The 11549-nt window shown below is 36.0% G+C and overlaps 8 protein-coding genes across 8 annotated transcripts; 3 read left to right on the top strand and 5 right to left on the bottom strand.

Annotated features, from left to right (window-relative positions):
- Positions 1–25: 25 nt before the first annotated feature.
- Positions 26–2227, bottom strand: ERG7 (lanosterol synthase ERG7; the record flags this gene model as incomplete). Its single annotated transcript, XM_003685592.1, has 1 exon — positions 26–2227. One exon carries the CDS (start codon positions 2225–2227, stop codon positions 26–28), a length of 2202 nt encoding a protein of 733 aa, XP_003685640.1.
- Positions 2228–2631: 404 nt separating this feature from the next.
- YFT2 (Yft2p) lies at positions 2632–3465 on the top strand (the record flags this gene model as incomplete). Its single annotated transcript, XM_003685593.1, has 1 exon — positions 2632–3465. One exon carries the CDS (start codon positions 2632–2634, stop codon positions 3463–3465), a length of 834 nt encoding a protein of 277 aa, XP_003685641.1.
- Positions 3466–3526: 61 nt separating this feature from the next.
- On the bottom strand, positions 3527–4162 carry TPHA0E01140 (cyclin family protein; the record flags this gene model as incomplete). Its single annotated transcript, XM_003685594.1, has 1 exon — positions 3527–4162. One exon carries the CDS (start codon positions 4160–4162, stop codon positions 3527–3529), a length of 636 nt encoding a protein of 211 aa, XP_003685642.1.
- Positions 4163–4846: 684 nt separating this feature from the next.
- On the bottom strand, positions 4847–6103 carry OMS1 (putative RNA methyltransferase; the record flags this gene model as incomplete). Its single annotated transcript, XM_003685595.1, has 1 exon — positions 4847–6103. One exon carries the CDS (start codon positions 6101–6103, stop codon positions 4847–4849), a length of 1257 nt encoding a protein of 418 aa, XP_003685643.1.
- A 234-nt stretch (positions 6104–6337) lies between these two features.
- On the bottom strand, positions 6338–7192 carry HTD2 (hydroxyacyl-thioester dehydratase HTD2; the record flags this gene model as incomplete). The annotated part of the gene is made up of 1 exon (XM_003685596.1): positions 6338–7192. The coding sequence occupies one exon, from the start codon at positions 7190–7192 to the stop codon at positions 6338–6340; it is 855 nt and encodes a 284-aa protein (XP_003685644.1).
- Positions 7193–7437: 245 nt separating this feature from the next.
- Positions 7438–9498, top strand: RAD34 (Rad34p; the record flags this gene model as incomplete). Its single annotated transcript, XM_003685597.1, has 1 exon — positions 7438–9498. One exon carries the CDS (start codon positions 7438–7440, stop codon positions 9496–9498), a length of 2061 nt encoding a protein of 686 aa, XP_003685645.1.
- A 565-nt stretch (positions 9499–10063) lies between these two features.
- On the top strand, positions 10064–11035 carry PIB1 (phosphatidylinositol-3-phosphate-binding ubiquitin-protein ligase; the record flags this gene model as incomplete). The annotated part of the gene is made up of 1 exon (XM_003685598.1): positions 10064–11035. One exon carries the CDS (start codon positions 10064–10066, stop codon positions 11033–11035), a length of 972 nt encoding a protein of 323 aa, XP_003685646.1.
- A 200-nt stretch (positions 11036–11235) lies between these two features.
- TPHA0E01185 (uncharacterized protein) lies at positions 11236–11549 on the bottom strand (the record flags this gene model as incomplete). Its single annotated transcript, XM_003685599.2, has 1 exon — positions 11236–11549. A coding segment is annotated over one exon (314 nt), but the record flags the coding sequence as incomplete, so codon positions are not given.

An 11549-nucleotide genomic window follows, 5' to 3' on the forward strand; every position in this document is an offset into this window, starting at 1 on the left:
TATTAATTTAACAAGGGATATAGTCTCAGATGGAATCATTGCCATAATTTTTAACATATAAGCCTAATGCTTTAATTGGGAACAAAAATCTATAACTTTGGTATTCAATTGCACAGGAATGATTAAAAACACCTTCCACTTCTTCAAATTTCCATTCACCTGATGGTTGTTGCCTGCTCTTCAAAAGTTGAATACCTCTATCAATAACATCCTTATGCGGATATTTAGCCAATAATAAAGCTATTAAAACCCATGCAGTTTGAACAACCAAAGATCTTTCGCTTGAAACGTAAGTGTGTAATTCACTAGATTTCATAGATTCACTCCATCCACCATCTTCCATTTGCTTTTTCACTAAAAAGTCACAACCTTTACGAACTACTTCCGAGTTTTTGTAGTTTTCACCAACAGTTTCTAACGCTTCCATTGCAAACATACCAGCATATGTAAAGCAAATACCCCAGCAACCATACCAACTGCCATCTTTTTGTTGACATGACTTAATATAATCAATGGCAAGCTTAATACGCTTAGAAATTTCCTCTTTTTTATAGTCATAATGTTTATGGAAATAAGTTAAACCCAAGACTGAGGAATCGGTACATTCAACGTACGGATATTCAACCATGATGTTACCAAACACTTCTGCTGGGTTCAATGCTTCCATAAATAATGGCGCTTTAATTTTTTCATAAGTTGCAAATGAACCGTATTCAAATGAGCCCAAGTTTTGTAAGCTCATCAATATATCAATACCTTTGTAGAGTCTTTCATCAGAAAATTCATTATGAATTTTTGCAAATGTTGGAGAATTTCGAACCATAATGATAGCTTTAATAGATTCAGCAGTACAATCAGATACTGTGTAACCTTGCGTTTTGGTAGAAAAACCCCAAGCACCTACCCTTTTATCTCTAAAGCTTCCAGGTTCACATTCTGTATCAAATTGAGAGCGGCATAAAAACTTGTACGCAGCTGAAATTGCATCGTAAAATTCAGGTTTTTCAGCTAAACCGGCTACAAAATAATATTGAATAAAGAAAGCACAATCCCAAACCTGAGTACCATTTGTACCCATGACTGTCATACCTTGAGGACCATGGAATAAAGCATCTTTCATTCTGTATTGGAATCTTTCAAATTGTTTAGAATTCTTTCCTTCTTCAATAAGAGTCACCAAAGCACAGAACGCTTGGTTAACTGGTGCAATACAAAGGTAATCAGTATTTTCAATTTCTTTTTTAATTAATTCGTAGACAGATTTTCTTGACTTTTCATATACCCATTCTGGTCTAAGATAGTTTTCATAGAATACTAAACAATCATTGGCAACATCCAATAGTTTAGAATGTGGGTAGTAAAGATCAACACCGCAAACTGTATTTCTGTGTTTGGAAAAATCGATACTCTCAAAATCTTTTGTATAAATTTCAGTTCTTATTTCAGCTAATAAGGGTGTTAATTCACAAGTATACTTTGTCAAAGAAAGATAACTAACGGGAATATAAACACCTCTAGTGTGAACCCACCATCTACCCGGATGGATTGGTAGAGAATATGGTAATAACCATGTTTCAGGTGGAGCAGGATTAACACCTTCCCATTTGTATAGATTCAAGGCACTTAACCAAATCTTACCCCAATGTGGTGCACCGATTGCACCACCTAATCTCATCAGAGTGTCTCTTGCTTTCACACATACTGGATGATCTTTTGATAAACCCAATAGACGTAAGTTAACGTAGTTCAATGCAGTACCAAATACAGTACTTTTATCGACGGAGTGTAAACCCCATCCTCCATCGACAGGATGCGAAGTGTTCACAATATATCTTATCATTTCAATTCTTTCATGATCAGGGATTTCAATGCCAGCGATGTAATTGACGGCAATATAACCAATGGCCATGAACATTGGGCCCTTATATTGGCAAGGAAACATCCCTGAGGTCGGATCCTGCAATAATTTGTAGAAAGATGCACCATTGTGACATGCATTTTCAGCTTTGAAATTTGCAGATTCACTATTTATGGCTGGGTTTGGAGCTGGAAAATCTGGGACTTGCAATAACCATTTAGTGTAGGTCGATTGTTCATCATTTAAATCCACTTCCCCTTCCTTCAAATATTCCCAACTCTCTCTACCTAGTTCATCTGTACGTAACCTCCATGATTTTGGGTCGGTTTTCGGTAAACCAATTTGTTCAGAATAGAACTCAATAGCCATTACTCTCTTTGTTCAATTCTTGGTTGTTGATCTCAAATTTTGTTGGACAACCAAATTGTCGACATGAAACTACAACTTGAATAGAGACCACATATATATTTATACTTGTTTAGTAAGTGAATTGAACAGAAAAGTAGTTTTACTGGAAAAACGTTACTGTATGACATCTCGCTTGCATTGAGGACTGGAAAGTATCCGCTAAACGAGATTGGAAATAAACTTGCATATTTTAAAAACCTTAATTACGAGATACATTTTAAGTTCCAATTCGATGGGGTGGAAAAACTACAAGCAGGTATAGAGGTTTTTGGTAGTTATACCAAGCGTATATATTGGCCAGAGAGCAGGGGATACAGATACGACATTATTATTGTTATTGTGTATATCTATAGCCAGTTTGAAAAATGCAACATGCTATTGAAAAATTGAGACATCTTCAGAAGAATCACTTCCCATTATTCGCAATCAGCATATCGTACATATTTGTTTTACTCTTTGGTGAGTTTTTGCATTTGATACTAGGAACAGAAACGCTAGAGTACCATAAGACCAGTTTTTATTTCTTAAACTCCAAGAATACAATCAATCAAATTTTTGCATACAATGGTAATCTTGTCTGGTTTCTGTTGTTTTGTCTAGTGTTCTATCTGCATTTACATTTTGAGACGGTAAATTCTAAAGAACTATTACCTACCAGTGCTGATGTGCCGGTGGGGTTGCATTCGAGAGTGTGCCAATATACACAAAGAGCGAACTACTACCTATTCAAGCAATATTTCTTCAAATATTGTGTTAAGAGTGCCTCTTTATTTGTGATTTTTTTTGCCATTGACACATTATTTGTACTAAGTGGTGGTTCTTGTGACGATGGAAGTGGAACGACATTTTCAGAGACATGTCGTTCAAATAAGGGCAAGTGGGAAGGTGGATTCGATATCAGTGGCCATTTCTGTTTTTTAATCACCATCAGTCTGATTCTATGGTGTGAGTTGTATAAATTGCATAAGAGGATGGAGAGCGAGAGTTTTGAGGTTGAGTTGAATGTGGTGTTTACAGTTATGATTGGCTTGATTGTTGGTGTTATTATGGTTTGGTTTGGATTACTTTGGATCACTGCAATTTATTATCACACATTTTTTGAGAAAGTTCTGGGATGTATGTTAGGCTTTGTCACGCCATTGCTTATGTATTACACAATTCCGTCCAATGAGTTTTTGAACGGTTTGCTATATAAATAGAAAGAATAACGATACGCATTTTTTATTTTGTTCTATGTAGAGATGTATTTTTTTATTTTGTCTACGAATGTATTTTCTTTGTGTTTAACATGGAATGGAAGTCAATACTTACTGACGAGTCCAATGATCTTTTGCTTTGCATTGGTTGTGTGGATGCGCTGTAGAATAAATTATAATCGAGTGTCTTCAATACATACGTTTCCATAATTTTCAAATCTTTCAAAGAGGAAGCAGTAATCAAGCTCCACGTCGACAGCACGTAATTCTCATCTACGAGAAACTTATTTGCCAACACCAAACACATGATGAACATTCTCTTGATGCAAAACGTGAACAGTGGTCTGTCCATTGCAGCGCGAGCGCAGTCGTGTTCCTCGAGCTGTGAGTAGAACGCCTTCAGATAGTGAATTGCATGGTTTATTGTGGTGACATTGATATTTTTTGAGTTAGTCCTTCTTACGATCTCTTTGAGGAACAGTTTCAGTTTCTTCTTGCTGACAGCGTGCTTGCCATTGAACTTTGCATTAACTGCAAATACAGTGTCCACAACGCCGTTGATATACAGAACGTTCTCTAGAGTCAGATCCAATAGAGTATTTTCCAGCGAGTCCTCGGTACCGGCGTGAGTATCGTCGATGTCGCTATAGGCAGGGGTTCCGTACGAATAGAAAGGAGTGCAGTTAGCGACCTTCTCCATGCTTGTTTGTTTTATTCTTGGATGTGCCAGGTTTTGCAACAAAACTAGACGGAATAGATAGTGAAAGCGACCATCGTTTCAACAGACGCAACGATATCTCTTTTTGCAAAAGAAAGAGTAGGGGTATATAACACGGGATAACAAACAAATTCAGTAAAAAAGCCCACCCACGAACAGTGGTGCGTGTGTGTGTGTGGGGGGGGGGGGAGTAGACCTTCGGAGATCTGAATAGAAGGATATGGATAACAGACAACTTCAAACCGCCAAGTCTAATAAGCTGCGCGCTCTGGTGCACATCTATGCACCAAGACAGAACTAAGGACGGCAATACGAATGATAAAATAATAACATGTTCTTCTTATATACAAAATTTAAATAGACTTAGATGAATTTAACCGCCACCATATTGATAAGCACCCCACTCCCCGTGCCGCCGGCCGCCCCTTGACGGAACACACGCTCTGACTAATACGACGACGTCGTTGCGCTGCGGGAGTTCCCCAGCAGCAGCGATCAGTCATCATTACTGATCACGCGACCGCCCGCGCAATGAGGCGGTATTACTCATCGCGACGACGTCGGATCAGTCACCGTGACAGTCACCACCACCACAGCGAGAGGTTGCATATTTACAGTTGGTGTTGTTGTCGAGGATGGCGATGGCGATGGACATGGACATGGCCGCTATTTCTTGTCCATGCCTTCTACTTTTGTTTTCAGACCTGATCGAATGTATTTGTCGACGAAGGTTATTTCTTCTGCGTGGGGCGTGTCGTTTTTCTTCTTGGCAACGACACACCATGTTGTCCCTAGGTGGACTCTTTTCTCCAGGACAATATCAAGGTCCGAGTCATCCAGCAGTTCGCCAATGTCAAGGTTCCACCTGCATCCCCATGTGTGCAGACGTCTTTCTGCTTTGGTGTCCAGTATCTTGTTGATGAAGTCGTATGAACCACGCCCATGCTCCAACAGCACGATGCGTCCGCCTGGTTTCAGTAATTTACTGAAATTGTTTAGCGCTTCCACCGGGTCTGTGTGCGAGCACAGGCCAAATGTCTCTACTATGGTGTCATACAGCATCTCCCTGCCTTTGTCTTTATTCAGTGCGTTCAGGTCTTCAGCTCTACCGCACACAAAGGCTACTTTTTTGAAATTGGGGAAGTATTCGTGGAACTTGTTACGTGCAATTTCAATCATCTTCTGGGACCCATCGATATACGTGATCGAATTGATCTTCTCCGCATTTAAGTATTTGATATTACGGCCCGTGCCACAGGACACTTCCAGCACATCGCCACGGCAATGTCTCATCAACCATTTGCGACGGCGTCCCATGAATATCATCTTCTCTTCAAAATTGACGTCTGCATCGTAATCTTCCGCCTTATCGTCGTAGAAGGCGGTGGTGTCCCTTGCAGGCTGGATGTGTGGATTGTGTGCAATCTCGTCGAACTTGTCGCTCGCAAATTCGTTGCCATTGAACTCACGTCCGGTGTTTTGTTCAATCAGATCATGGTACTTCTGCAGTTTCGTAATGTCCCGCGTACGCATTTTCGTTGGTTCAGTCAAAGATTTCAATTTAACGGTCTCGAAGTCGTTCAGGTCTCCATTCGACTTCTTCTCTTTCAATGCTTCTATCTCTTGTTCTTTAGAATACAATTTGTTCATTCGATTAACACCAAACGCAAGGAATATCGCATACAGCCCAATAAGGTACTTGGTGAGACCCTTCTTGAACTCTCTAGAGCGTGCAATGGCACCCCATCGGATTATTCTATACGGAGATTGCATCTCTTCAAGTAGTTTTTGTCTCTCCAGGTACTCTTTGCTATGGTAGCCTCTTTTAACAGCAAGTGGTTCGATCGCAAATTGCACAATTGACGTCTTCAGAATTGTCCTACGGGAACAGGCCCTCATACATAATGGCACATTTCTGAGCATACTGAATTGTCTCCTTACCACTCTTGTGAATTTCCTGTCAGCTAACGTCAATCCATTCTTAAGTTTTGCAATATTCAAAGTTTTTTTATGCTTCTACTTTTTTCAAATATGAACAATTCCCCATGTTCTTAAGGATCTGAAAAAGAGATTCATGTTAACCTGCAGGAATACACAATAGTATAAGAATATTCATTCACAATCTATATAATCTTATAAAGTTTCATACGTTTATTGTCATTGCTGCATATAAGGTAACCATTTTTCATCTGTCAGATACAAGTTAAACACGTCATCCTCAGCTTTCTCCAAAGATACAAGAGCTCTAGTGTCCGGATAGAGATTGTTGACGTTCTTATATTTAATGCTTTTGATCTGGAATTGAAGGTTTGTAAAATGTTTGTTAAATATATCTATTAATGCCTGAACGATCAATGGACCCTGCGCTATGATGTTGTCGTATTTCTCAACACTACAACTGTAATTCTTATCCCAATGAATCCGATGTGGGTTTAATGTTAATTGACCATATCGCAGAATATCGATATCTTCAAATTGGAATTCCCCTATACGTTTCAAAAGATTTTTATCAACACCTCTATTTACTTTATATATTACAGGTGGCAAATTAGTGTATGTTAGCCACCTCGTCTCTTTGATACAATAGTCAGAATTGTCACTACTTTCAGTATTAGCAGAACAATTGTAAGGTCGTATCAGTCTCTCGATCCCAACATAATAATTATCTTTGATTCTTTTGCAGTGCTTGACCTTCTCAGTACATGTATAAACAGAGCCAAATTTCAGTTGTTGCTTGAATGTGATGTCACCTTTTGACCAAAGTCTTCTTCTAAACGTTAAATCAGGCTTATCGAGTAACATCGACGGCGTTTGGGAATTGAAGTACCCATCCTTATCCAACTTCGAATAAGATGAATTAAAGTACAACAGATGCGATCCTGGCATCAAAAATTTATTGTTACTTTGGATATGTGAAGTTGACAGTTTAGAACCAATTATACTCTGAAAATCATGAAGCACTTTAGGATTGATAGTATCAGTAATAGCCCATGATGATTTTGTCAAACTCATGGTATTTGGTTCATCCACTATGTTATGTGATTGCTTATATGCATATACACTTCGTATATGTTACCTCATCGTCAATATTCAAATACGATTTCATACAATTATTCAGCATCAACCTACCTAACTTCAATTTTTAAAAAGAACGTTTATTTAAATTTATGTGCTTTGCTAAATAGAGAGATAAGTGATCGATTTAGAAAGCAACATATCTGACAACCAGATAAAATGAATAATGCTGTCTCAATACAATGAAGCGACCATATGAAGAAGTTGACTCCATAGAAGAAGAAAACCACAGTGCAATAGATAACGCATCGAACCTTCAAGTTGAAGATGTCTTAGATGATTACGAATCAGATAATGAAGACGATGACTTGGAATTTGACGAGGAAGTTAATTGGGAAGATGTTCCATTGGTGAGCAAATTTGATGAGCAATCTGGAGTGTCAAAGAGTCAGATCTTAAACATAAGTATTTCAACTGATAAATTCATTGGTTCCAGGCCTAAACGAGCTAAAAAGCAAGTGACTAAACTCAAGAAATTAAAGTATGGTTTAAACATCATAGAAATACCTTTTTTTCTGAGAACATTGAAAGAACGTTCTAAACTTTGCTTGGATGAAAGACTAAATCGAAGACTTAAGAGATCGATCCCAAAAATAATAGGAAAGAAGTTTGACTGTTTAGCAAAGCAAGATTCAAATGCTCAAAATGATAGATTACGAACTTTATTGTTGGGAGCTGTTTTGTGGTTTAGATCAAATTATAAGATTAACAGCAATGGGTTTAGACAAAACCATTATAGACTGGATTATCTAATTAGAAATTCTGGCTGTTCTGTAAATAAAAAATTTAATCATGTGTTGGACAATGAACAATTATACTATGGTAGCAGACCTTTAATCGACAATCTATCTGAGAATATAAGGGAAATGGCAAAAAATAAAATGTGTAATCGAGACTACTTAGTGTTCTTTTTTGTGATCATTTTAAAGAACTTATTAAAAGACAAATATTCATACTCATTAAGAATATGCTTTGCGCTGCCAACACATGATTTTGATACAAATTATAGCAATGCTGTGTCCATGATTGATAACGATCTTAGCATAGTTCCAAATCGTTTTGATTCTGATTTATTGAAACCTGTATTTTGGATAGAACTACTGTTTCAACATAGACATATATATGTGATCGACCCTATTGTTTCAATAGAAGAAAGTAGTATGATCTCACGATATAATATAGATGAACCCATTGGAATATTTTCTTGTGACAAACATTTCTTAAATAAGGACCAATGTTTTAATTATGTGGTAGGTATAGATATAGAAACCCAAATTATAAGTGATATATCACCCCGTTACCTACCCAATCTTTGTTATAGATACTTTAATGTAAGTGATTTTAACCCCATATTCAAGACTTTATCATTTCGCAGTTATCAATATTTTAAAAAGACCATCAAGAAATTAAATCTGGAGCATTCTAAATTTAGTTTTAACAATGATTTGTTAATGAGGCATTTAACTAGACAAAATTATGAACTACCATCAACATATAAAGGATTTTACAAATCCAAAAATTTTATTTTACCTAGTCAGTTGAAAACTTTACAATTTCTAAAAATGGGTTCCAATCCAATAGGTTCATTTACCTATACTTTGAATTCACAGACGATATCTGAATTGATATATTGGAGATCTGATGTAACAATTCTAAAGAGTAGACAAAATTGGAGTATATTAGGGTATTCGATCAAACGAAATGAAGAGCCAAGAAAACTTAAAAAGTTCACATTACTCAAGAGCAAAAGAGAGAGCAAATACCACCAATATTCCATAAGTGAATTATATTCAATCGACCAAGTATCTAAAACTCCCAAGCTACCCATACATTATACCTATATCAATGGCATAAAGGGAGTCAATCCTGATCCACTATGCTATAAAGGACAATATAACAATGTTGAAATTTTTGATCTTGATATCGTTCCAGATGGATTTAAGTTACTAAATTTATATATGAGGGAATCCAATATCAACGTACGAAATCTAATTAAAAAATATAATAAAGAAACTGTCAGATCTGATAATTTAAAGTATATAGATGTTGTGACAGGTTTTGATTTTAAGAAGAAACCGGGTTTCGCAATGCCAAAAGTGACACACATTATGTTAAATTGTCATGACTTTAATATTTTACAAAAATTAATAAACGAACAAATAGAGGCCTCAAGACTCATGTTATGGTCTGAGTTAATATCCAGGATAAAAATAAACGATAGAATCGACAAAGGCTCTTCCTAAAAATACATAAACTAATAATATCAGCAGATAAAATTGCACATGACACTTGCTCCATTCATGAGAATAATCGTAAAGACACGAGATAGTTTCTCAAAAAGTTTTATAAGTAAATATATAATACTTAATCAAACAGCATTTTTCCGGAATCCTCAATTAGTCCTAACTGTAGCTCCCTTAACATATTAACGAATAATCATTTTATTTGTAATATATATTGTTAATACTTAACCCTACAACATTTCTTCCCTTGTACACAGAGAGTGTTTGCATATTATTTTATAGCTTAACGAAAATATTCATACCGAAGATTGAAGAGGTCATCGCAGATTTTCAAAAAATCATAAATTATAAAACGTATACTTAGACGTGAGATAAGAAAACGTAGAGTTCTTTATAACTTAGTTATTCAATAGCCGAATAGCATAATTTATTTGGTATCACTGTTAGACATTACTATTGTCAATCAGGCGATTAAATTTTGGTTTCCCTTGGTTAGGTTTAAAAAAGTGTGCTATAATAGATGTATAGCTCCATATAAGATCGATCTAAATACAACTGATAGGTAATGACATCCGATAGTGATACAGAGATCAATACTAGGTTTATAAATAATTTTGCTCATTGGCAACCTGATGCGGATATACAGAACTGCCTCAATTGTAATTCGAGGTTTACATTTGTTAATCGTAAGCATCATTGTAGATGCTGCGGTTGCATTTTCTGTGCTGACTGCTCTAATAGATTTGTGAATTACCAACCAAATATTGTCAAAGTGATAAAGAGATGGCCAAATGAAAAAGAGTTAGCTCCATATAGAACATGTATACATTGTTACAGAAGTCTTCTGTCGAATAAACTGTTACTAACTCCAAATGGTGAGATTTTTACCACATCTCGGTTACAAGATGATGAGTTGGGAGAAGATATATCAACGCTGGATACAGGTAACAACAATGAAGTTGAGAACAACGAGGTTTCTGAACAAAATATAGAGAGTGAATATTCAAACAACGCTATTCTTACAACAAATGACCCAGTAACTAACACTGAAGTAAATTCAAGTCCAACTGTGGGCTCTAATAAAAATATAAGTACTATCCGTGAAATAGAAACTAATGATGAAGATCATTGCCCGATCTGTTATTATGATTTAATGAATTACGAAAATGAATTAGATAGGACTACTCACCTAGATGAGTGTATTCAAAATGCTTCTAAATCACAGCAGCATCAAAACTTAGGAAATAATGAGGACGGTAATCCATTGTCTTTTAGAAATAAATATAAAAATAGAATGTTAGTGTTTAGGGTACGAGACAATAAAACTAAGAAATCCTCAGAAGATGAAGATGAATGCCCAATATGTTTCGAAACGATGGAACCTGGAGAAAAGATTGCAAGACTGGAATGCCTTTGTGTGTTTCATTATACTTGCATAAAGTCATGGATGAAAAAGAAAATACAAAAAACGAAAGAATCTCAAGGCAAAATTCCACCTAATGCGAACTTTTGTCCATTGCATGATGCCATTTACTAAGTTAAACAAGCTATCACAGATGGTCTATGACTTTGACCATAATATCAAGACATAATATTAAATTTCAAGGCATAGATATATAATTTAAGATATACAGAATTCTCTAAAAATAATTTCTATAATGATTATCAAGGTATAAATTTAAAATGGTTACTTAAATTATAATATAATATAATATATATTGTGCCAGTTACTTGTCACTACTCTTCAACTTCGCTAAATAAGTCACTATCGATATCTTCAGGAACGTCTTGGTAATTATTCTCATCATCTTCACTGTCACTACCATTATCACTTTCACTATCTTGATGCATGTTTGTCTCTCCATTTTGTTCGTCTAGTTTTCTTTGTTCTCTTCTGGCAAGTTTACGCTGCTTCTTAGCTTCCTTAACGGATTTCTTCCTTTCAATGTTTTTCTCTTGTTCACTTCTTCTTTGTTCCTTTAATCTCATCTTTTCTGCATGTCTCTTCTCCAATAGCTTAATTTCAGCACTAGTCTTTCTGACATACTCAT

Source organism: Tetrapisispora phaffii, chromosome 5, assembly GCF_000236905.1.
Source record: "Tetrapisispora phaffii CBS 4417 chromosome 5, complete genome".
NCBI classification, from domain to species: Eukaryota; Fungi; Ascomycota; class Saccharomycetes; order Saccharomycetales; family Saccharomycetaceae; genus Tetrapisispora; species Tetrapisispora phaffii.